This window comes from Thamnophis sirtalis, unplaced genomic scaffold (genome assembly GCF_051295495.1).
Source record: "Thamnophis sirtalis isolate CommonGarterSnake01/CBP01778 unplaced genomic scaffold, rThaSir2_p1.2 scaffold_8, whole genome shotgun sequence".
Taxonomy (NCBI): domain Eukaryota; kingdom Metazoa; phylum Chordata; class Lepidosauria; order Squamata; family Natricidae; genus Thamnophis; species Thamnophis sirtalis.
The window spans coordinates 48,141,460-48,168,125 of NW_028261388.1; the positions used below are offsets into that span (position 1 = coordinate 48,141,460).

The 26,666-nt window shown below is 34.7% G+C and overlaps 1 protein-coding gene across 2 annotated transcripts; it reads left to right on the forward strand.

The window, feature by feature from the left end:
• Nucleotide 1: 1 nt before the first annotated feature.
• Nucleotides 2-26,294, forward strand: JAM2 (junctional adhesion molecule 2). 2 transcript variants are annotated; one of them, XM_087721559.1, is made up of 10 exons: nt 2-194; nt 7,157-7,222; nt 10,387-10,500; nt 11,793-11,945; nt 13,555-13,760; nt 14,851-14,953; nt 19,911-20,018; nt 22,205-22,220; nt 22,898-22,937; nt 24,071-26,294. In XM_087721559.1, the coding sequence occupies exons 1-10, from the start codon at nt 134-136 to the stop codon at nt 24,101-24,103; spliced, it is 900 nt and encodes a 299-aa protein (XP_087577685.1). In that variant the 5' UTR covers nt 2-133; the 3' UTR covers nt 24,104-26,294. The 2 variants fall into 2 exon arrangements, with proteins under 2 accessions (XP_087577685.1, XP_087577686.1); XM_087721560.1 differs by lacking the exon at nt 19,911-20,018.
• Nucleotides 26,295-26,666: the final 372 nt, after the last annotated feature.

The window sequence follows — 26,666 nt, forward strand, 5'->3', positions numbered from 1 at the left end:
GCTGGAGCCAAGGCTTTCAGCTGCTGCATCGATTTTTCTCCCCCAGTCGGAGGGAGCCGCCGCCACCCGCCAGCCACTTTTCTCGTTTGTCTTGGGGGGGCGGGGGGGAAGCAGCTGTTGCTCTGGATGGAAGATGGCGAGCTGCCGCCGCTTCCTCTGCTGGCTTCTCTTCTCCCTCTTGGGGTCCCTAGGCTGTAAGTCTCCTGAGGTTTCTCTCCCCTCTCTTCTGGGTGGTGGTGGTGGTGGTGGGGTACTTGCTTTAGCATTCAGTTTGGGCTGCTATGGAGGACGGTTGGCCGAGGTGGGGAGAGGACTCTGCGCTTAGGAGCTGCCAAACTCGACGCCGCCTTAAATCTTCCCTCTTTTGGCGAGGAGCATCTTGTGGCGACGGGGAGGCTCTCGGTGCGGGCGCTCTTCCTTCGCCGCTTTCCAGGCAGGCTTTTCCTCTCACTTTTGAGGGCAGGGGAGCAAACAAAAGCCCGCTCCCGGGTCTTCCTACTAACTAGGCTGCTTGCAAAGAAGTAAAAAAGGGAGTAAAGGGCTCCTGCCTGCCCCTTCCCCACTCACGGCTCGCTTTGATTTGATTAGCAAGCTTGGCAAGGAAGGCGAGCTTGGCTGTTGCTGCCGAGAGGCGTGCGTCTCTCCCGGCAACAATTGGGGAGCTGAGCCGATCGGGTTTGGGCTCCAGACGTTGCGGGGACCCGGGAGTAACCGAGGACACTTTCCAAGGTGGCCAAAAAAAAAAAGTTCGTTAGCTTGTTTTGGCTGCAAAACCGCAGAAGATTTGGGGTTTTTTTTCTCCCCTCGCAAATAAAAACCACCGATTCGGTGGAGTGTTTTGTGTCTGCTAAGACTGGCCTAAGACGAACTGGGAGTGAAGCTTTCCTCACCATTCACCGTGCTTTGAAGGTGGGAAGATACCTTCGCAAGGCAGGCTGCAGAATTTGTCTTGGTTGCCGGAGAGGCGATCGAGAGGCTGACCATGTTAACCAACTACCTAAGATGAGCTCTTAAGGCAGGCTTGAGATGAAGTTTACAGCCCTAGAATTCGGGAGCAGGATAAAATTATATGGGGTATCAATAAATCTGTTGATCTGTCCATCAACTAAGTGATGGTCCATCAGATATTTTAAAAAGTTTTTACATTTCCTCTCAACTGCCCCTTTTTCCGCTGTAGGTTGTTGCTATTCAAGAATATGTCCTAATGTCAGTCAGTACAAAATAGATGCTACCTATCCTATTAATGATGAGTAGAATTTCTTATACTTCATTGCTGCTGCTCTGGATTAATATGTAGCTTGTGGTTTGCCAATTCCTTAATTGTCTTCTTATGGACTACAGTACAATCAATAAATCTTCTGCCCAACATCATGTATGTGATACTGCACTAAAATGCAAAGTTGTATAGAAATTCATTTTGTTAGTTTTGGCTTCTGTTCTACTTATTGTTTTAAACGTTGTTCCTTTCAGTGTGATGGCTTGTGCAAATTTGATAAGCTTTATCTATAAGCTCTTCATCTATGTTGTTTGTAAAGATATTTGAGACATGAGGACAAGATGGTCCTTTTCTGGTTTATATAAAATACCTGCTAGTCATAGATACATGTAAAATTATATTTGTTTAGTTTACATTTGCTAGTTTTTCAGTGTTGGCATGGATATTATTGAAAATGTTGCTGTAAAACCCACTGTAAATTTCTGAGCAAGTCTGGTTAAACAGTTAAAAGCGTTACAGAATTCTCCTTGAAACAAATTATATCAGATGTTTCAAAATATTGGTTTGTAGTATTTTGATGTTTATAAAAATGGACATAGCTATTGAAAACTAAAACACTTAAAAAAACAATAATGGAATAGAAATCACCACACCCAAACAATGTGTTGATCATAGATAAGTGAAGCTGGAATGCACAACTGTCAAAATGGTTTACAATAAAATATGCAGGACCATATTTCCATGCTAAGCCATAGCATATATGCTAAGGTATAGCCATGCTAAAATTATACATTACACTTTGTTGGCTTAACATTGATGTGATTATGTCAGAGGTATCATTTATTTATATTGGAAGGATTCAAATCATGGCTTTACAAACACACAGAAAAAGCAAGGGGCAGAGAGCAATTACAAGTTTTCCACCAGTTAAATGTGTTTAATTTCTGTACAAAATGAAGTCCATTTTTGGATATGTAGTAATTATTCATTTTTAATAGAAGTCTAAATAAAAACTTTAAAGTGCTACTATACGTTTACTGTTTCAGAAACATGTAGTTGCCTGAAAACTCTCTTCTCTGAAATGTTTTTTCCCCTATCTAATGATTTGGTTCTTTAAAATTCCGTTAGAATGTCTTGTTGCTATTTGTTTGTAATTTTTTTATAAGAAGGAAGCAGGTGCCACAGTTCTGCTATCTTTCTGTTAAGCCCTCTGCAGGCTTTCAGGTGCTTAGGCTTTGTAAAGACCTTTAGGAAAGAGCTACCTCATGTTTGCAGGTATACCTTTGGAATTGTATTGAAATCAATCAATCAATAAATAACTTTGCCACTTTACAAAATGATTGTAAAATGAAAGTCAGGACACTTGCAGACTTCCTTTGACTATTTTATAACTATGGTAACTGCAAGAATTCCACTGAACTTCCTTTACTTTTCTTTAAAAAGTAGCTTCATTTTCTTTTCTTTTTTTACACATCTTGCTAGCAGTTTAGGAAGCAAAGTGCTAACCTTGAAGTAAAAGCTTTCCCAAACATTCTAACATGGCCAAGCAGGCTTTTACTTTGGCGATCAGCCATTGCTTTTAGTGGAAAAAGTGAAAATGATAAAAGAGTTAGAAAAGGTCAAAGGGTGTTGAAAGGTAGTGGCACTACAAAAATAAAAAGGAAGCAAACAGAAGTGGTAAAGAGTAGAGAGGATGGTTTTAAGATGAAAAAAAGTTTTCAAAGAGAAAATCCTGTTTTTATGATATCCAACTGCTGTGGAATCTAGTAGCTGGTAAACAATGGGAAGAGGACTTCATTTTCAGAAATTAAACATGTTGCAATTAAAAAACAAGCAGTTTTAGTGTTATCACCAAAAGGTGGTAGAAGACTGGGAACTGCTCACCACTGCTAGCATTGGTGAAAATGTGTAGAGAATAGCAACAATTTCTGGATGCTATTTGGTTCTCAAGACTGCAAGCTGCATTGGAGGACAGCAGTGCAGCTGGAGGGATGACAACACATTCAAATAAAAGAACACTGAGCCTCTGTGGAAGCATTTGTAGTGTTTATTATGAAGTGTGTGTGTGCATGCGCATGTTTAAATAGGAGTCTACTTGTGCTATGATGTGAGAAATTCTTAAGGATTTCTGCATCAGTTCTCCATTCCCTGCCTTTCCCTTGTCTGAAATACTCATGGCTTGCACTAGAACAATCCTATTTAAAATTTGCTAGGTGGGGTCTAATTATTAAATCACACTTCAGATACATATTTAATTTAGTTTAAAATGCAGGTGAAATGATAATACATGGAAAAGAAATATGGAAATGACAGTAAAGACTAGTCATGACAATTTTTATGTAGTTTGATTCTGTGAAGAATAATTTTTCCAAACATCTATTATCAAACAAATATCTGTACAAAATAGGGCAATCAATAAATACTGTATAAAGACTTTGATCTAAATATGGCTTTTAATTCATACAATAAAAATTCTGCTGATAGAATAACTATTTTATCCTTTGCTTAAGACATCATGTATAAGCAAGGAAAATAAATTTTACACTGTGGTCCTTTTTGGATAATAGTAACACTGTAACTGGCAAAGTAAAAGTGAGAAAGTAATTACAGATCTATTTAGCAGCTGTATTCACTCTACTGATACAATGACTATTTCATTCTGCCTAAAATAATAGAGAACAAATTTATGTATCCAATATTTAGATTTGTTTATATCTATAGTATACTGTATGTGTTTTGGTTGATATTAGTACGATCTGTCTAATGCTTTGGATTCAATTCCATAAAGGTACTTCAAAGTGTTTGGAACAATATATTTTCCTGGGATTGCTTAGCAGCTCCTTTCAGAAGTTTCAGATTGCTTCCACTTTGATGCTTCCATATGTTCCAGAATATCTTGGTACAAACTGGCTGAATTCCACCACTGTATATACAGTGTTCTCACACATATCATTGGATACAATTTATGTGAGATATTCTAAAAACATCTTAAGATGTATCTACTCTTGCACTTTAAAATGAAAAATGCATACTTTTAGGCATTTTAAATTTGTACTTTAAAAGTATGCAAGTATGTGTGTTGATTTACTCAACTGTTCATCAGAGAAAATCTATCACATATATGTAGCTCCCCATTGTCAAGGATAAACAATAACCCCACACATCCCAATCACAGAATAATAAAATTCATCTACCTACCTGAATAAGATGTTGGGAAAAGATACTGTAATATATATGTTTTATCAACTAGTAACCTTTCCCACAATTTTGTTGTTTTTATCATAAACTCTATACAGTATAAAAGTATTGACCGATTTTTCTGTAATGCTAAACCGTTTAACTTATTTTCCTGTTCATTTTCAGGAGAACAGGACTGGCAGAAAAAAAAATCTGAACATTTTTTAAACTATTGCCACATTTATTCATTTCATTTGTCAAAATAATTTTTAAAAACTATTTAAAACTATTATAATATTCATAAATAGACTTGGAAGACATAGCATTAAAGATTTGCAAGAAATATCCTAATTATTTTTTGTTACTAAAAATTAGATTATAATTCTGAATTTTTGAGGATTTTTCAGTGATGCTCACTGAAATTTAAAACTATGTTCATTTTTTATATTAATTTTAATCTGATTACTGAGCATTGAACTCATTTTTTCTAGTCACTGTTTTGAAAATGATTGTGGTTAGATGTTTTGGAACTTGTCCATAGTTATGAAAGATCTTTCCAAATAACACAAGGTGAAAGGGTTTATATAAATATTTTTTTCTCCTTTGGAAAAAGGAAACAAGCAACAATAGGGTTTACAAAATGTACTACATTTATATGGATGGAAATTTTTTATACTATATTTTATTATATTTTATCTATTGTAGTATGAGAAAACCCCAAATTTAGCTTGATTGACATAAGAATCTGTTAAAACAGAATAATAAATGATTCCTATAGATGAATGTCATAAAATTGTTTTATATATATTTTTAAATTGGCAAGATCTCAATCTACATACAGAATATAATAGCAGAAGTTAAAATGTCATATCTACTGTTTGCCCTATATAACTTGATGTTTATTTATTTATCAAAAATACAGGTTACGAACAAGTTACTGTTAGTGGCACACAACAGTATTAAAAAATAAATAAATATGATGATACCTTTAATACCATCAAACAAAATCATTTGCCTATTCCAGTTGTTCAGAAGGACTCAAACGTGGACAAAAATGTCAAATCCAATCTAAATAATAACACTTGATTTTGCTTGATGGTATTAAAAGTATCATCACAGGAGATAAATGTTCCAAGTAAAGCTGCCTTTTGTAATTGACTAATGGGGTTTTTGTCAATACCAATGCTGTTCAAGTGATGCCCTGGATGTTTTGGAATTGCACGCAAGGTGCCTACTTTCTTTGGTCAAAATTATTCTACTTTTATTTGCAGGTCTTTATATTTTATTATTTTCTGAGTTTTTTCCACTCTTTCTCTTCTACTCTGCTGCCTCCAGGTACTGCCAATTCCACTATCCATTTTTTTGTCTGTCTTATCAACAACTGTCATGTCTGGGGTGTAGTGTGCAGATGCTTATCTGTGTAAATTCTAAAGTCTCAGAGCACTTTAGTTTCTTCATGTTCTATTTGTCTATTTTGTGGTCCTTCCAGTTGTTGCTTGCAGGCAAGTGGTATTTCTTGTAGATATTCCAATGCTCAATGTTGCATAATGTTGATTGAACCTAATTAATGTTTTGAATCCATTCATTTATTTCATAGTAATTGAAAAGGAAGAAAGGGTTGTTTTATTCTCCATAGCATCCAAGGGCAGGACAAGAAAAATGGGTGGAAACTTATCAGAGAGAGATTCAACTTGGAAATAAGAAGGAATTTCTGACATTGAGAATAAATAATACATTTGACAGTTGTCTCCCAGAGTTATGGGAACTCCTTTGCTGGATATTTAAAAAAAATGATTTGACAACCATTTGTACCAGATGGTGTAAGAACTCCTGCCTTGGCCAGGAGGTTGTACTAGAAGACCTCCAAGGTCCCTTCCTGTCCCATGATGTGCATAGAGGAAGCAACTGCATGAAAGTAGTTGGGTTCTGTTTGTGTTTCTTGCATTTTTGTCTTAATATCCAAGAAGCTGAGCAGGATGTTTTTTGTTCTTTCACAATGATCCCCCAAGAATCAAGATTGATTTGGACTCCCTGTGATGAAACAGAAATATGATCCTCTGTATCATGCATATCTCAGTTGGGCAATGGTTTTTGACATGTGTGACTATTTGACTTTAAAAATTGTTTAGAAGCTGTGCCATTAAAAATAAATGAAGCTTAATCTTTAGTATACTCACTCTCTCTTGTAGGTTAATCAGTTCTTCTTTTGTATTTCCTAATCATAAAAACAATAATGTAACTTTTTATCTAAAGTATTTAAAGTACTTTTACAAAATGAAACCTAATTATTCTGACATAGAGCAAATTCAACATCTTAAATGAAAGAAGAAAATTGATGTAATTTCAAATAATAAACAGTTACTTCTAACATAAAATTATTACAAGAAACACCCTTCTATATAACATGAAGCCTAATTTCAAAAAAGAACAAGATAAATTTATATATATATATATATATATATATATATATATATATATATATATATATGTGTGTGTGTGTGTGTGTGTGTGTGTGTGTGTGTGTGTGTATATGTATATGTATATGTATATGTATATGTATATGTATATGTACATGTACGTACACACACACACACACACATTTGTTAAAGACCTAAACCCTTAATTCCTCATAGAAATCCATAAATTTACCATAAATGATGCCAAGCAGTTTGAGAGTATGATTGCCAAGTAAAGAGAGGGTTTTTTAGTTTGTTTCAGTATAAAAATAATGAACATTTTAACGTAAGTTTTCTTTCTTTTCAGACTATAAAACATATGGAATCACTGTGTACTCAGACAATGAACGTGTCACAGCAAGAGAATTTGAAGGTATAGTACATCTATTTTACACACACACAAATGTGTGTGTGTGTATGTGTGTGTGTGCAATATATATAATGTTTACATTATATTGAAAGCACAGAAAAGCAGAAACAAGGTTAAGAATCAGGAAGGCTCGTGTCATTAAAGTATAGTTGGTTGTAGAAACATAAAATATCCATCCAGAACCATTTAGTTACTTGACTAATATACTTATTTCAAATGTTCTTTAGCTTTTCTCATAAGTGATCCAGCTAAACTCAAAAATGTATTATGTCATATTTATTTAAAAGAAGAAAATTAAAAATATAACTAAATCTAGTTGAAAGCATTCATAGCACTAACCTTGGATATATCTTTTTAATTATTATTCACAGCTATTATCAGTATGTAAATTATGTTACTGCTTGTTCAAATCTTTCTAAAACAATGAAAACAAATGTATTCACAGAATTATATTATCCATAATCCCATACACTCCAGTGGGTGGGTTGATATTCGGGGAAGTCACTTGCAACTTCCATTCCATGCTTTTTCTCAATTCCACTGAACCTGTTTCCTTTACCTTTGGGAATTTAATATTCATTTGTTCACACTACAAAATTTAGATAGGAATATGTTTCCTGAACTGATTTTTTTGATGTTCCATCCTAGTTTTGTGTGATATTCATGTTTTAGTTTGATTTTTAAGTCTGCCATTATTGGCTCTTCTAATTCACAGGTAGCAAAAGTTCTGCATTCATGAAAATTTCTCTTTCACTGATATATGGGAGGCTATCTTCTCAGTTCTTTAAAGTTTGCCTTTACCTCCATGGATATAGAGGTTTTACAAATCTTTTCTACTTAGGCTTCAAGTTATCTGATCTTACAATAAACCTACATTTTTACTAGTGTCTTTCTCCTTCAGGAACATGGACAGATTTCTGACATTTGAAAATTTGTTTACACCAAATTTTGTGAATTTGCTTAATTTGGGATAACTGCTATAATATATGTGATATATTTTGACATATAACTTCTTAATAAGCATCTAACATTTCTTGCACATGTGTTCAAGATTGCTTATAGTATTGTGGACTGCCAAGAAGGATTAGTAGAAATCATTTATATAATTATCCCTTCCCATTCCATTTCACCTTGATGAATTGCTATTAAAACAAAGAATAAACTAGCATGTTGCAACTTTTTGTGGATCCATTTCTGCCTTTAAAAAAATCTCTTTATGATCCATTTCTGCCTTTAAAAAACATTTTGCCATTTGATAAATATTTCATAAAATTTCATACATCAGGTTATTTTTTTTCTTTCAGATCCAAGACAGGAGCAATATTGGCTTCTCTGCAAGTGTTCTGTTGAAGTCCTGTCTTTCTAATACAAGTCCCTATCTTTGCCTTTGTCTATACTCATCGTGTTTGCTGTGGGCTTTTGATTAATAAATTACATTTTTGACATACATTCCATCTTGTTACATGAGAGGTCAAGCAGGAATACTTTGAAAAGGAATATGTAAATGAAGGATTTATATGGAGCTTCAATTTGTGTCTGCAGAACAATGGAATAAATGGAAGTTTGGACAATGCATACTTTAAAAAATATTTCAAGTATATTTTCATTAATTTGCGAAACCTTAGCATTTTAAAAGCTTGGACCTTGAACCACTTTATTATTTTATATTTAAATAGTCTGTTTTCTCAAAAATGTCTCTATCTTTCCTTCTTGAAATGTTTGTTGTGAATTCTCGATTCCAAAATCCACTTTTTAAAATGTTTATTTTGCTTTTTTATCACTGTGTACTTCAGAAACATTTTTGCTTGCTTATTAATATTATATAATACCTCTCAGTTTTTATTAAATTGTTTAATGTCCCTTATTTTATTTTAAGAAATACCAATGAGAAATTCAATTTGAAAACACTTCTCTTTTTTTGAGAAGATATGTGAAAAAATTAAGTGAGATTTTTTCCTCATGTCATGCAAAATGATAGATTTTATATTCTCTGTTTCAGCAGTCCTCATTAAAATTCATGCACACACTACAATCATTTTTTTAAAAAACCAAAGGAATAGGAAAAAAGAACATTATGAAAGCAAAAATGCTTTGATTAATAACCTTTATTCCTGAAAGAATAAAAATACTCTCACCTCCTGATAACTAAATTTCAGGAAAAGCACCACCTAGCCATTTCCACTACTTGGCTCTAGAAGTCTGCTATAGTAACATTGTTTATATTTTCTAAGACTATAACACCTCATCAGTACATCTTGCTTTAAAACAGTGCCTTTTGAAAACATTTGAAAGAGTGTTCTTGAAAAATGTGAGCATGGGTATTCCTAGTGATCTAAAGTTCAGAATTCTAATAAATATTGAAAATGAGCATTATGCAAGATGAAAAATTTGATTTCCCGCGTAGCCAGAGTTTTTCCCACATGAGCCAAGGTGGCGCAGTGGTTAAATGCAGCACTGCAGGCTACTGCTAGATCAGCAGGTCAGCGGTTCAAATCTCACCGGCTCAGGGTTGACTCAGCCTTCCATCCTTCCGAGGTGGGTAAAATGAGGACCCAGATTGTTGGGGGCAATATGCTGACTCTCTGTAAACCGCTTAGAGAGGCCTGAAAGGCCTATGAAGCGGTATATAAGTCTACTGCTATTGCTATTGCTATTGCTATGTTGCATCGTAAACCCCATGTTAGTATACTTCAGATGCAATGGACAAAATTTGTTCCATTCCACCATTTTATAGTATGTATGCATAAAATAATTTTTAAATTTGAGTCTTATACATTAATGGATGCCATTCCCTACTTTGAGTTAAAGTGAGGGTTTGCTTAACCTTTTGAGATTTATTCTTACCTTGTTCACCATTATGTGTTATCCTTGGAAGTTGACAACTAAAAGGTCTGACAAATGTATCAATTTAAAACAAGATCTAAGAAAGAATGCACCCACCATTTATAATTGACTTACATCAAATTACATGGTGTTTCGGGCATTATGAGAATGAAGGTATCTTACATTCAGATAACTAATCTCTGTTCAAAATACAGTTTGTGATATGTCATTCAGGATCATCTTATTGAAATCAGTTTTCATGTTATGCTGGTTGTTTGCATTGTATGATTTTAATGTAAGCGAAAAAGAAAAAAACAATCATCTTTTTTTCCTCTTCCCTGTAGGGGTGTATCTGAGTTGTAAGCACAATGTAAAGAAGGAAATTGGTGCAAGGGTTGAATGGAAAATGATTAAAGGCTCCACTCTCTCATTTGTCTACTTGAGAGGTGCCTTTGTAGGTAAGCAAATATTTTGTGGCTGTTTATGCATTAATATGCTGTTTGTAGCACATTAATGACCCCAAATGTAGGATCAGTTAGAGGTCAACTATAGGTTATTGGTATATTTTATGTTTTATATTTTATCACCCTTCCAAGATTTTCAAGGAAATACATTCTTTCCCCATTTTATCCTAATTACATCCTGTGAGAGATGTTGGGCTGAAAGATAACCATTGGTCACTCAATAAATGATTTGTCTGTCTGTAAGAATTTGGCTGTCCTGGGCTGAGCGTGGATTTTAGCAACTATTCTGATCAAACTGTCACCATGATTATTTGGAGAAATGGCTGCTGACTAACGTGAGCTTAACCAGATATAACCTTTTTTATTTGCATGCTTCCAGGGGCTTAGAGGAATACACAGAAAAGATAAGTATGTGGTTTACATATGTGAAGACAACTTCAGTGCAATTAAAGCTTGGCTAGGATGCTCTAACACTATTTTTGAGGGTCCTGATTTAAGCAAATCTCTCTTGGGAAGGGGCTTTTCTAGAGTGGGGAAAATGCAAAGGTTTTGGTAATTATGGCAGAAATACATGTCTGGATACATTGGAGAAAGATTATGATGTAATATTTACCCTAAGAGGATTTTGGTGAAAATATAAAATGTAGTCCTGATCAGTGGTGGATTCCTACCGGTTCAAACCGGTTCGGCTGAATCGGTAATGGTTTGGTGGCCTGGGTCGCCACCCCCCCAAACCAGTTCTCCAGGCAGCGCCATAAGCACCACTATCTTGTTTTTCGCTTCTACACATGTGCAGAATAATTTTTATTGCACTGCACAAGTGCACAAAGCACCCACGAGCGAACTGGCAGTAGTGACTGCCAGAACCCACCCCTGGACCTGATCCTATTCTACCACCCTCCCCACCTCAACATAGAATATGGATTGAACAGACACTACCTTTATGGAAAGAACTGTGGACAGTGGCAAACAAAGATTGTTATAGCCACTGCCTCAGCAGCAGGCAGCAGGAAAAGGAAAACAAAAACGTAGTTGCATCTGTTTGATCTGAAAGTGTTAATTTGATTTTTTTGTATAGCTAACCCAAAATACAAAACTCTAAAATAATTCATAAGAAAATGTCCTTTGGGGAACGGAAAACAACTGTGTGTTATACACTGAAAAAGAAAACCACTTTCGTATCAATCTTTTACATAGAAATCAGTCATCCAAGAGTCTCTAGCTAGCTGCTACCAACTCTTCCTCCATCCCTCTCATTTCTCTCTCTAAATGTTATTGTTTTCCAGGTAATTTTAAAGATCGTGCTGAAATATTGCACTCAGGCATTCATATTAAAAATGTGACCAGAAAGGATTCTGCAAAATATCGCTGTGAAATTAGTGCACCTACAGAACAAGGACAAGGCACAGGGGAAGTTGAAATCTCTCTCTTAGTCTTGGGTAAGAAATCTAAATGATCTTATCATCAGTTTAAATCAAATTTTAATTTTAATTCTGCAGGGTAGCTTCATTTTTCTTTAAATTTAACTTGAGAGCTGATACAGATGAAATACAGGAATATTACAATTTTATGAAAAAAACTTTTTACGTCAAATAAGTGCATCTATTTGGATCAGGGTTAATTAATTGATTTTAAATGAGAAAAGTAGGAAAAGTAGGAAACTTAGAGAAACGTGTTAGGCACTTTAAACAAATTAGCTATAATTTGTTTAAGAGGCATAGTGGTGCAGTGGTTAGAATGCACTGGCTCCAGGTTGACTAAGTCTTCCATTCTTCTGAAGTTGTTAAAATGTGGACCCAGATTGTTGGGGGAAATATGCTGACTCTGTAAAGCACTCAGAGAAGGCTGTAAAGCATTATGAAGTGGTATATACTATACATATAAGTGTTATTGCTATTACTATAAAAATAACCAAGTTTAGATGGCAAAGCATCCTGTGGAAGACTTCAGTCTTTAAAAGGTTCTAGAACAGGGGTGTCAAACTGGATTTCTTCAAGGGATGGATCAGCATTGTAGTTCTTTGCGGGCTGGGGGGGTGCAGGAGTTGGAGGGAGATGGGACAAAATGGGGCATGGGACCGTGTGCCCCACCCCACCTCATTTTCAGCCTGCCTGGCCTCCAGTGGCACTCTGACGACCAAAAACAGGACCCATGAGGCCCCATGGGCCCATTTTTGGCCTCCCCGGCCTCCAGCAGCACAATGGTTGGCTGGCAGAGTGCTGCAGGAGGCTGTGAAGGGCAAAAATGGGGCATGGGGGCGCAAATGCCCCTCATGGCCCATTTTAGCCAACAGAAGTCCAATGCGCCAGATTTAAGCACCCTGCAGGCTGGATTCAGTCTGCAGGCCTTGAGTTTGACACACCTATTCTAGAAGACTATTTCAGAGAATACCAGCTTAATTTCTAGAGGTAATCTATTCCACAATGTAATTGTCATAATGGAGAAATAATGCTTTCTAGCCTCAGCATCACCTCCCTCACCTCCCGCTCCTGCTTACCTGAGGCAAGTGTGGTTCCAACCAATTTCGTTGTATTTAAGTACAATGACAATACAGATTATACTTATACACTAGGCAGTTTTCCCTTGTATTATTTAATGCTGTTGTTGGAAAGAAAATTCGTCTGGTTCAGTTCCAAGCTGGGAGAAAGATGCTGGAAATAAAATGGAGGCTGGAGACTGATTGGAAAGAAAGTCTATTTATTGATGAAAAGAACCACTAGGATTTGTGGTTCTGGGTCAGTTGAACCAGAACCACAAACCCTGGTGGACCTTCTTTCCAATCAGCCTCCAGCCTCCATGTTGCTTCCAGCATCTTTCTCCCAGCGTGGAATTGAACCAGGTGGATTTTCCTTCCAACACTGTGAAAGAAAATGTATGTGGAAAATACAATTGATATACTGATATTTTATTATTAATTGATTTATAATTAATCAGCAAAACAGCAGAATACACACACACCATTCAAACTTTCATTTGAGTAACTTGTGAAGAAATATTCAGATTTAGAAATATGGGTATTTGTCTTAGATATATGACATAATTTTCTAGTGCCACCATCTGCTCCTGCTTGTGAAGTGCCTATCTCAGCTCTGAGTGGGACAGTGGTAGAATTGCGATGCAAAGAAAGTGAAGGTGTTCCAGCTTCAAAATACAGATGGTATCGGAATGGTGCTGTTCTGCCTGAGAACACATTTTTTTGGAGGTTCAGAAAAGAAAAAAATTCTTATACTTTGAATACTACAACAGGAACCTTGGTAAGTTTACATTTCTTTAATGACACTTTGTGTGTGATTTTCCAGGCCTCAAAACAATTCAAACTATATTATAACAACATTGAGGAAATTCAAAATGGAACTATAGAAATAGAAAAAAGGAAAGCCAACTGCCAAAACGGTTCACATTGTGAAGATTTTAACTGCAAGTTCAGTTATGAGAAAAATGCATTCTGAATTAAATAATTGGGATTGAACTGATGCAAGAATGGGAACAATACTGAGGAATTTAGTTATTTTAAAAATGTTGAATATATTTCATTGAATGTTAACTGGGAAGTATACACCATTACTGGAGAAACTTCCCTTCATTCTGATCTTCATTCTGATCTCAAACTAATTTCTGTCTACAAGTCCATTATGTCTGAAGTCTACTACATATACAGGATTATTTCCAAAGACCTGTTGGTGATAAAATCTGCCTGAACAGGAATCCAGAATCTCATCCCACTTTGAGAACAATACTAGCAAAACAATTGATTGACAAGAGCATTGATTGTGAGAAAATCAGGCTTGAAATACAAATTTCATCACTGAGCATGTGCTGAATTCTTACAGAATAGTAACTTAGTAACAATAGAAAAACTGTAGTTTATATTTTGGATCTTTTTTCATTGGCACTATTCTGGTAATTAAAGAGTATTTTATCACTTTATTCTTACATGGTTAGCAAAGCACATTTTTTTTTGAAAAAAGGATACCAGTTTGCATATAACAAATAATTAACTTTCTATATCTGATACATACTTTGAAGAAATTAAAGCCAAAATGGGTAGTGACTTCCAATCCATTTTTTTACATTCCTATGACTTTCATGTCCCTCTATTTTATTTTATAATTTTTCAGTTTCATATCTACAACCCCACCAACATTTCAGAATTTGGTACTACCTTTTGCTTATGTTTCCTCTGAAAAACAGTAACTTACTTCATTAAATTAGCTGCCAGATGTTGACATATTGTAAATAAATATTTCTAAATAATGCAAAGGAACATATAGAAAATTTGTACATCTAATTGTTCATGAACCTTTTACCCGATAATGAGTTATGCTGTATTTTCTTTTAAACTAGCTGTTCAATCCTGTTTCAAAGAATGACACTGGGGAATACTACTGTGAAGCTTATAATAGAGTTGGACGGGCTCGAAGATGTCCTGTGAAGAGGATGCAAGTGGGTAAATATCAAATGCAAATAAGGCCAGAAAATGTTTCTATGAAATTGTTATAAGTTAAAGAGGATTTATTGTCCAGAACCAGTTTAATTTTTTTAAGGCACTATTTTGACAAGCTTACCATTTACATTTTGTAAGGACCTATGTTATTTTAAGTCTGAGACTTTTACACAGAATTTCTATCAACTAAATTTTAGAGTAATGAATACTAATCTTAACACATTATAAGCAGTCCTCTACTTACAACTGTTCATTTACTGATCCTTTGAAGTTACGGTGACACTGAAAAAAGTGACTTATGACCAGTTTATAACCTATGAAATGTTAGTGCTGGCCCACCTGAAAGCCACCATGGATCCACTGTTAGACCACTTTCAATTTGCCTACTGAGAAAACAGTTCAGCAGATGATGCTGTTAATATGGCACTGTACTATACCTTACGGCACCTTGAATCTACAAGGACCTATGCGAGGGTCCTTTTTGTAGACTTCAACTTGGCATTCAATACTATCATTCAATATATTCTTCTCTCTAAACTGACTCAGCTAACTATGCCTGACCACACCTGTAAATTCATAAGCTTTCTAACAGATCGGAAGCAGCAGGTGAAGCCAGGTAAAATCACATCAGATATCTGTACAATTAGCACAGGTGCTTCCCAGGGCTGTGTGTTCTCTCCATTACTCTTTTCTCTCTATACCAACAATTGCATTTCAAAGGATCCCTCTGTTAAAGTACTGAAGTTTGCAGGTGATGCAACAGCCATTTAATCTCATTCAAGACAGCAATAAATTTGCACATGGGCAGGAAGTTGAACAGCTGGTCCTGTGGTGGGCCAGAACAATATTGAAATTAACAAGCTCAAAACAGTAGAGATGATAGATTTTAGGAGAAGCGGTCCTATTCTACCACCTCTTGCAATACTAGACAACACAGTATCAACAGTACATACCTTCAAGTTTCTGGGTTCTATAATCTCTCAGGACTTGAACTGAACACCTAATATCAGAAACATCATCAAAAAAGCACAAGAAAGAATGTTTTTCTTGTGCCAACTCAGAAAGCTCAGACTGCCCAAAGAGCTGCTGGTACAGTTCTACAGAGGAATTATTGAGTCTGTCATTTGTACTTCAATAACTGCCTGGTTTGGCACAGCAACCAAACAGGACAGACACAGACTTCAACAGATACAGTAGCTAGGGCTGCAGAAAAACCAACTGCAACCAGCCTGCCTTCCACTGAGGATCTGTATACTGCATGAGCCAGAAAGAAGGTTGTGAAAATATCTACAGACTCCTCACATCCTGGATATAAACTGTTTAACCTCTTCCCTTGAGACAATGCTCTAGGGCATTGCATACCAAGACACAAGGACAGTTTTCCCTCTATTCCATCACGTTGCTAAACAACTTATTTCCACAACACTGTTTTATTCCCTGGCATGTCAAACCATGTAGCCGAGCTATATTACTATTATTCTTTTCATCTCTCCCGTTAGCTATTCCTTTAGCATCTTATGACTATAACTTGGTTGTTTGTGTCTTATAATTTATGTTGATTGCTTTTATTTAGCTTTTCTAGGACTATCACTGAGTGTTGCCCCTTATTATTTATGATTATATTTTATGATCGTGATCATGATTTATCACTTGTTGCTTATATGTACACTGAGAGCTTATGAACCTGAGACAAGTTCCTTGTGTGTCCAATCACACTTTGCCAATAAAGAATTCTATCCTATTCTATATTCACATTTATGACAGTTGTAGCCTCCCCATGGCCATGTGATAAAAATTCAGGCATTTGGCAACTGACATGTCCCAGGGTCATGTGATCAGCATTTGTAATCTTTCCAGCTGGCTTTCAATAAGCAAAGAAAGTGGGGAAAGCCAGATTCACTTAACAACCACATAATCTATTTATAAACTGCAGTGATTTCCTTAACAACTGGCAAAAAGGTCATAAATTGCCTTGCTTGGCAATGGAGTTGAGGACTACCTGCACTATATTAATTTTTTACTGAACATAACAATAGGTACTAGAGTGTGGTGATCAAGTGAGCAAATGTTTTTTTTTAATTTATATGTTTTTGTTTTATTCAAAACAAAGTTAAAATACAAAATTCAGAACTAAAAAAAAAATCAAAAGGACAAAAGTAAAAAAACACAAAACACTCAAAGCATTAAAAATGTGCATCAAAAAAACATTACACACATATTATCCCCTTTAGTTTAATACTGATTAATATATTACTACATTAGTTCCCACTCCTTGCAAAACAAGCCCTCCACTTTTTTAAAAAAATTACTATTTACATCTAGTTACAATTTGTTGACCTGTTTTCTATATGTTATATTAATGATCAAATAATTAACAGAAAAAAACATTAGTGAAACATAAGAGTTAACTGGCTGCTTTTGTAATCCACTCATAGAAAATTTACCATGGCATCTATCTATCCCAAATCATCCCAAAAGTTATAAACAAATCATTCTGGGTTAAATATCTATGTTAGTTTCTTAATATTATCTCTAGTCATTTACTATTTAATTAAATATAGCAAATGTAATCTCCAAAATAGGCCCATCAAAGTGCAAGCAGAAGTAATTGCCAATTAACTATAATAAATCCATTCAGTCTCCCTCAGACTTCGAAGATATCTGGAATCTGTCCTTTCCTTTTTAAGTCAAAACCATAACATTAAAGGATGTGCAGACTTAACTTTCAGAACAACAGATGAAGCTTCAGATCTTAACATTATTTTAACAATTATTAAAGTTTAATCAAGTTTTCAAGAGAGAAACTGCACATAGAAGCTGCACATCACCACACTCTCCTTTCTTAGGTTCAGAGACTGTTCAACCATCTTAATCTGTGAAATTTAGTAAGGAACAAAGAACCAAAAAAGTATGTTTGCCTCTATATACCCATCCAAAGTTATAAGAAAAGTTCAATGGAAATAAACTCCAGGTGTTTTACAAATTCAAAAAAATACAGAATTCAGTGGTGAGAGTCTGAAAGCTGTTCACCACCCCTGAGCATTTCTATGCTTTCCATACAGAAGAGAGAGGTTATCCAAAACAACTTATATCAAGAGAGAGAGAGAGAGAGAGAGAGAGAGAGAGAGAGAGAGACAGAGAGACAGAGAGACAGACAGAGAGACAGAGAGAGAGAGACAGAGAGAGACAGAGAGAGACAGAGAGAGAGAGAGACAGAGAGACAGACAGAGAGACAGAGAGAGAGAGAGAGAGAGAGAGAGAGAGAGAGAGAGAGAGAGAGAGAGAGAGAGAGAGAGAGAGAGAGAGAGAGAGAGAAGGCAATTAGAATCCAGCAAGAGGTTGAGATAAATGAGCACCCAACCATTAACCAACCTTTTAAAACAATAAGCAAAATAAAACAGTGAAATCAAAAAGTTAAAGTTAAAATTGTGGCATGCTTAGAAAACAAAACTGCTTGATGGGAAGATGGATACACCCAATGACTTTTTGATCCCTTCCAGGGGAAATTGGAATCTTCAAGAACTCCCCCTCTTTGCCCACTGGGTCCACAATCATCCAAAGGTCATCTTGGGTCACTCCTAAATGCTCCTATTCAAAACCAGGAGCAGTGCCAAAGAACCAGCTTTAGAAATGAAATCAGCATCTTGAAAGGGGGGCACTTAAATGTTGATAATTTTGAATATGGACCTGTATTGCTTTAAATCTTAAAATAAGATACAACCATTTATTTTTAAATAGAAATCTAAATACTCTTAAAGTACACAAATCATATAACAATGGGAAAAGGATATCAAAGATTTTTCCCATATGAAAATGTCTACATTGATATTATCAGAATCATTCTCTTTGTACCCCTAACATATGCTCAAATATTTGTGCTATATTTAAAGCAGATTATATATATATATATATATATATATATATATATATATATATATATATATATATATATATATATATATATATATATGTGTGTGTGTGTGTGTGTGTGTGTGTGTGTGTGTGTGTCTGTGTGTGTGTGTGTGTGTATCCTGTACTTTCATGATTGTAACAGCTAACTCCCATTTATAGCATAATCCTATATGTACTTAGTACTTAGATGGTAGTTTCAATAGTATTTAGACTCAGGTATACAGAAAAAAGTATTTAGCAAAGGTAATAAATGCATATATGAGTATACCAGAGGTGTTAAACTGGCATCCCACATGCAGATGCGTCACATGCCCATCCCAGCTTCGCAAAGGCAAAAAATATCACAATGTCACGTGATGTCATCGAGTTTGACACCTGTGGACTATCTGCTGAGATTTTCAATCATATATTCTAGATTTCTTGGAAATATTGATTGGCTACTGCCAGAAGAATCTATTATTTATTTAGTATAGTGACCATTTAAATTCTACCTTTATTTTTGCAACACTTTTCTATTTTGGTCTCAAATTATTTCCAGCTACATTCACGTGGCATCTGACATTTAGAATGGAACCTTTTTGGAAGAAGTGAGAATATAATGAGCTATAGTTTTGCTTTCTTCATAGCTAAATCCTTCAGAACATAAGTTTTTTTGTAAGATGTTTGCAAGGGAAGAAAATCGAAAAAAAATTGAAGTGTTCTTCAAAGTGACTTCACTGCATAATTAAGACTTCACAGACCTCATTTCATTCATCTTTGTAACTATTATTTTCTATAGTATTGAAGAATTTCAGTGATTATCATATGGGAGAATTATGGAAATAAGAACAGAGACAGAAGCTTAGATAAGGCCACTCAATTCATCACGATGGTGAAAACTGAACTTTCATTGTTTACATGCAACAACATATGAGTAATGTTTTTACTTATTGTTGTCATTTAAGATTGAATGTTAGTCATTGTTGCCTTCTCTCAGATTATTTACTTGACAAAATTATTCTGGGTATTGCATCCCTTCCTGATATATTTCTTTTGCTTTGAATTTTAGATGACCTTAATGTAAGTGCTATCATAGCTTCGGTGGTCATTGTGGCCTTAATAATAGCTTCCTGTGGTCTTGGGGTATATTATGCACAGAAGAAGGGTTATTTTTCAAGTAAGTAGAATTTACCCTTTCTTTAAAGTATTGCAGGTATTTCACTGCCTATTTGCTTGTGAATTGTGGTTACAAATACAATTAGGACAATAGAAGTGGTTCATGGGGGATAGGAAGGAATAAAAATGATGCACATCTGGTAACTGGATGTTCAAAATCCAACCCTTTTTATGTGCACTGGATTCATTGTGTACACTAATAACGATTAGGTGATGATGTTGACATCCCACTCACCCTATGACTAACCCTTTCCTGGTTGGAGAATCAACAGAATTTATATTCTTTACTGATTAAGCACAATTAGATTTAATGTTCTTTTGATAATTTGGGAGGCACTTCCATGTATTCCAGCAGACTGCATTACTGCTATTATTGAGGAACAACATGACTAGAGAATAATGCAGCTCCACAAAAATAAAGATTATTTTAGAAATGTGCCATTATTCACATTGGAAAGAAACGTCTAACTATTTGAGGCTATCAGAAATTTTGAAAATCATGAAACTGTTTGGCAAATTTAACTCTAAGAACAGAAAGTAGGAATATGCAGTACAATTCTGAAAAGGTGCATTTATTTTTTGTTTGTTTATTACATTTATTGGCCCATCTTACCAGATGGTAACTCTGGGTGGCTTACAATATAAAAAAAGATAAAACTATACAAAACCAATGGACAATATAAATACTATAAAAATCAAAATGCTCATCCCTAATTATAAAAGATGGGGCGGGAAGGAGTAAGATGAGAAGAGAGGGGGGAGATGGGATCGGTTATTAATCTATCACTCCCAAAGGAATCCCCTCCTTTGAAGCCCAAGTCAATTGGTAGTGTCAGGTTTTTAAATATTTGCAGAAGGCCAGGAAAGTTGGACTGACACTTTGCTTCTTTTATCATGATTAGCTGCATTTCCTCCAAGATTATATGTCTGCTAAATTGAATATTGTATCAGAATCTGCTACATTTGTGCCTCCATGTATACCTAGATACCTTTTTGGAATTCAATCTGAACCATTATTTGAACTCTAACAGGTGCATTCTGGATTATGAAATGCAACTAGTATGCACATACTAGCAATTTAAAAACTGGTGCACTTTTCTTTACCCAAAGAGTGATATATAGTCAGCACGTTTAATCTTTGCAGAATTTTTATTGTTAACTCCCTCTGCCGGATTACAATAGAAGCACACTCATTTACAAAATACTTTGCTGAAATAAAATCCACTTCACTTTCAGCAGAGCAGCTGGTCAGTTCTTGCTTTCTGCATGCCTTACTCTTACAGGAACAATGAACCACAAAAGGAAGAGAACAATTTGGATTCTTAGCAGCAAAACTGAGCCATTATTCTTTGAGGAAGCAGGCAGGAGAAATCTAACAATATTTTAAGTCCATTGTGGGGGGAGAATCTGTATCCTAATCTTGCCTTCTTTCTCCACGTTTCTCTAGATTCTATCAATTTCTGAAAATATGTTTATTATTTTGTAATATCATAATTTCTAAGAAGTATTGCCCTATTGTGGCATTGAATATTTTCATAATTGATCAAAAGGACTTTGTATTTTTAAGCATTTCAATAGCACACCATGAAAATATTTTTAAAATCTTGTTTGTTCTGTTCAGATACATAAAACATTAGATAAGAAATAGCTGTAACTAGGTTTGCTAAGACCAGCACCTACTTATAATTCCATGGCAAAGCAATCCACACTAGATAAAGACCAGATGCTCAATAAACTTCTTCAGATTATTTAGGAAATGTTCCAAGTTAAGCTATCCCTTAGTAGGATGAGAAAAAGCACAATCTGCAAGAAAATTCATACTGAGAAAAAACATTCCTTAAGATCAGATGTGTCAAACTCATGGGCTATGGGCCAGATGCATCACGCACTGGCCTTGCCCACCCCCGTTTTAGTGAGGGGGAAAAAGTCACAACACGTCAAGTGATGACGTGGCAATGCAAGTTTGTCACCCCTTCTTAAGATTACACTTTCAACCATGCAAGTCATGTTAATATGTAACTGCAGTCTTATAGGAAATACAAAAAAGAATGTGTCCAAAAATCAGTGAGAGAATACAATAGCAAAGCAACTCAATGTTTTGGTAATAGTTAATTTTTCAAAAACTTTGCAATTAATATTAATATCAAATTGCATTAGTCTTATTGCATTTTGTCCTTATTTTTCTAGAAAGAAATTCTTCAATGTAAGTACAGTTACTTTTCTGTCTATTGTCATGTTTATATTGCCAAAATGTTAATCATAATTTTTACTGGGTTGTGGAAGCAATTGAATAGAATTAGTAGATTTAGTTGCATTGACCTTTTGAAGAATATAACCTATAAATTTTGGCACAGCTGGAAAATATTTAAAGAGTGTGGGTGATTTCTAATACATCATCTAAAAATTTGAATACAGTAGTCATTGGGCAATATTTTTCTTTATGCATTATACAGTTTCATCATTGTACGTGTATAAAGTATACTTCCTCTTATGGTTTATGGGCATTGGATTAATATATAGTTCACTTTCATTAATTAAAAGAATAGTAACTGCTGTTTTCATAAAATGCATACATTTTCTATTTAGACAAATCATTTAAACCAAATTTCTATTGGAATATTTCAACATGAGAGTTTTATACACATTATTATTATTATGGTCACAAAAATAAGGCATTACTCAATTTAAAATTTGATGACTGGTGTTGCTTTACACAAGAAAATATTTTCCTCAGTACACTATCTAGGCAGCTGATAAATTTTGGGTTCAGTTCAGGGAAACTCAGTTGAAGTATGTATGAAAAATCTTTATATTCACGAGATATATAGATTGACCAGAAGTCCTCAGATGTAAATGTTTGTTTTTTAATTTCATGAGCAGGAACAATAGTTCAAAGTACAGAGCTACAGAAAGTGGAAAAGTGAGTATTCTGCATCTATCTGCATGTTTCACATAGTTACTATGTAAAATGCAGTAGCTGAAAACTGAACAAATCAATTGAACCTAGTAATATATTCTTGCTGAGTGTGGGAAGAAATAGATAGGGAAAGAAGATGGGACTTGATTTTGAATATTCCCCAACATAAATGTTCCCATCAAATGTTTCTCAGCCTTTGGGCAAAGATGAAGTGTGGTATCGCTTCAAATGAATACTAATATTTCAGGAGGGGAAGAGTCCGAATAGCTATTTTATGTTTAAGCATAAATTTAGCTTATATAATTTACCTACCTAGGTATAGAAATATATATGTAATGTACATAAAAAATAAATGTAAATAAAGTCTACCTTTAGAATAATGTACATTTTGTTTTTTGCTATGATCTTTCTTTCATACATGATCACTGGCAGAAAATGTGATATTAGGTAGATAGATATCCATGTAGACGCTAGTAATATTTATCATAATGGCCATAAAGTGGCCACGAGCTATGGATTCATGTCAATGTGTCTTGACTTCAGTTCACATGCAGACACCAGATTACTATAAAAATGACCCCAATGTTTACAAATTGACTAGTAAGCTTCTACAGCATGAAAGGCATGATGGTGCTCCTAATATTTGTTGAGCAGTAAAATATTTGCTCTTGTAGCATCAGGTACACTGTTAGTTTGGGGATTATGAGCCACAGTGGCACAGTGGTTAGAATGCAGTACTGCAGGCTACTTCTACTGACTGCTGGGTGCCTGAAATTTGGCAGTTAAAATCTCAACAGGTTCAACCTTCCAACCTTCTGAGGTGGATAAAATGACAACCCAATATACTGATTGTGTAACCTGCTTAGAATGGGCTGTAAAGCACAGTAAAGTTGTATATAAGTCCTATTGCTATTATGCATGTATGTGTATATGTATGTATTTGTGAGAAGTGGAGGAAAGAAAGGCAGGTCAGTACTCTTCTGTTTCAAGATGATATAAAGTAACATACCTTGTACACTTACATATAATCCACCTTGTGTGATGAGCACATACATGGCCACTGGTTGTTTACAAATACTACTTCATTAACCTCACTAGAACTTGATTGAATTATGTTAATTATTTAATTCCTTTAGGATTTCAAGCACACCAAGTCCTTTATTATTTAAAAGAAGGTCGATTTCTGAGGATCAGAATTTGCTGCAGAAGATATCAAAGGGATGTTTGAACTCTTCTATAAAAACAATGTTAGGAGCAACAAGAAGAAACAACTGGTGGCAGTTTTCAAGATTCTATTGCTAAAAGGTGGTAAAAGCTGTCAAAAATGTTAGTCTGATGTTGCTTGTTTACTAAAGGAGTGGAAATAATTGGCAGAATATAAGTATTGCTGTTTCACATGCCTATATGTAAAAAAAATAGTGAACTAATGATGTAGTTCTGATTATTAGATCTTAAAAAGGGTACTGTTGAGTAGAAAAATGTGTGTAAAAGAGCAAACAAATTTATGAAGGCATCAAGAGGTATCCTAAATAGGAACAGTGTTTTGAGACAAAGAATTAAATAGGAAATCACTGGGACCATGACCAGGCTTTATAAATTATGTAATCTATGAAGATTATGACAGATTGGTGTTTTCTCACTGACAGCATTAGCTCCCTTGGCCTTTTGGTGAAATATGGATGAAAATATCCTGTGCAGAAAAAAAAAATATGATTCACATTAATTTTTGGGATTTTTGCTAACTACGATTGGCTTGGATGGCATGGAATGAGAATTAGACAAATTCATTTAAGACAAGACTAAAATGGCTACCAGTTGTGATAAGCAAATACTATTTCCCATTTTTTACCGAATATTAGTTTGTGAAGACAAACTATAGGAGAAGGCTACCTCTTCTCTCTAAGGTTGATAGAAGCATTAGGCGCTAAAATCAGAAACTGGATTACATAGCACTTTGGCCTAATTAAGAGGGCTAATTACAAAGCTACTTTTCTGAAACGAATCGTGACTGGATAATTAAACAATTATCCATATTATTCCAAAACAGTTTGGGCTTTGGCATTCATGGAGGACTTCCTCTTTCTCTAGAGTTTGACCACTAAAACTGCTGCTATCATTGCCAAGAAAGGAAAACTGCAATCAGCCTGTCTCAATTTATAATAACCAGATGATTTCATGAAGCAGAAACATTTCTAACAAATTGGTTTGAAAATTACTGTCAATTTGTATCATTAATTTGGATTTGAGGGTAAATGTTTTGTTGCTGTTGTAGGGCTAGGATCAAGACAACTGTTATTGTAGTGATAAAAAATATGTGCTCTTAGTCTGAAACTTTATTCAAAAGTTTATGTGTGTAATCTACTGCAGAAATGAATGGAGCTGACAACCTCTCAATGACAAAGAATTGCACTTTTCTATTTGTATGACTGGACTTTGAAAGGGGATTTGTCATTGAAATAAACGAAGCCTAAATATGGCATTATTTTAGTTGTTTTCCACTAAACACAGAAAAAAGATTGCCATGTAATTCAATAGTATGATTTTGTGGGTGCTAAAAATATAAAGAATTACCTGAGGATACCCTCCTTCCCAACCCAAGTGACAAAAGATACCAATTCACTCAGTCCATTATTTGAAGTTGAGGTTTTTCTTGCAGTAAAAATATTATTTAAAAGCATTTTGCTTTAAGTATTTTTAAGGGTTTTGATGGCTTCCAATTATATATTTAATATTGAAATTATGGTAAATGGTTCTTTACCACCATTTATACTTTTATTTTATTTTATTTTTATTATTTAATAGTCTAGGAGGGATATATAGATGTATGTACGTACGTACGTATAGTTTTTATATGATACTCGGGTGTCTGTATCTCCAACTGTTAAACAATGCAATAGATTTCAGAGTATTTTGCACATACTCCATGATCTTTAATTTGAAAGTAAAAAACGGCCATCTAACAAAGCAATGCATCATTTAGTACTACCAGTGTTTTGCTAGAATAAAAGAGAATGTTCAATTTTTAAAACACTAGGAACATTGTGATTTTTCAGTCACAAATAAAATCAGTAGCCTAGATCTGAATTTAATCAAATTTATAACAAATGTAAAAAACAATGATAAGCATACACTTAAATCACAAACTGCATTTTGACAATTCTCTTTTATATTAAAAATCCTAGAAATATCTAATTTGGCAGTCATATAATTTATAAAAATAAATATGTGATACTTCACAGTTCTCAAAATGAAGTCAACATTTAAAGGGGGGAAATCATTTACTGTTCTTTTAAGATTTAAAAAAATATGTACTCCTTTATTAAATTGGTAATAAAGAATATTCAGTTTTAATATCATTGACATAGTGTAGGCTTGCTTACTATCTTTAAAGTAATTATTTACTTTACTAAAGATCAGTATTAGCAAATTATGGACTTTGTGATGAAATTAGCTACAATCTTAATGGCTTTTCTGTTTATTCAAAAGCAAGTATTTCCGTAAAAGACTCTGTGTAAAGATGTGGAGACTCTAGAAAGAATGCAGAGAAAAGCAACAAAGATGATTAGGGACTGGAGACTAAAACATATGAAGAATGGTTGCAGGAACTGGGTATGTCTAGTTTAATGAAAAGAAGGACTAGGGGAGACATGATAGCAGTGTTCCAATATCTCAGGGGTTGCCACAAAGAAGAGGGAGTCAAACTATTCTCCAAGGCACCTGAGAATAGAACAA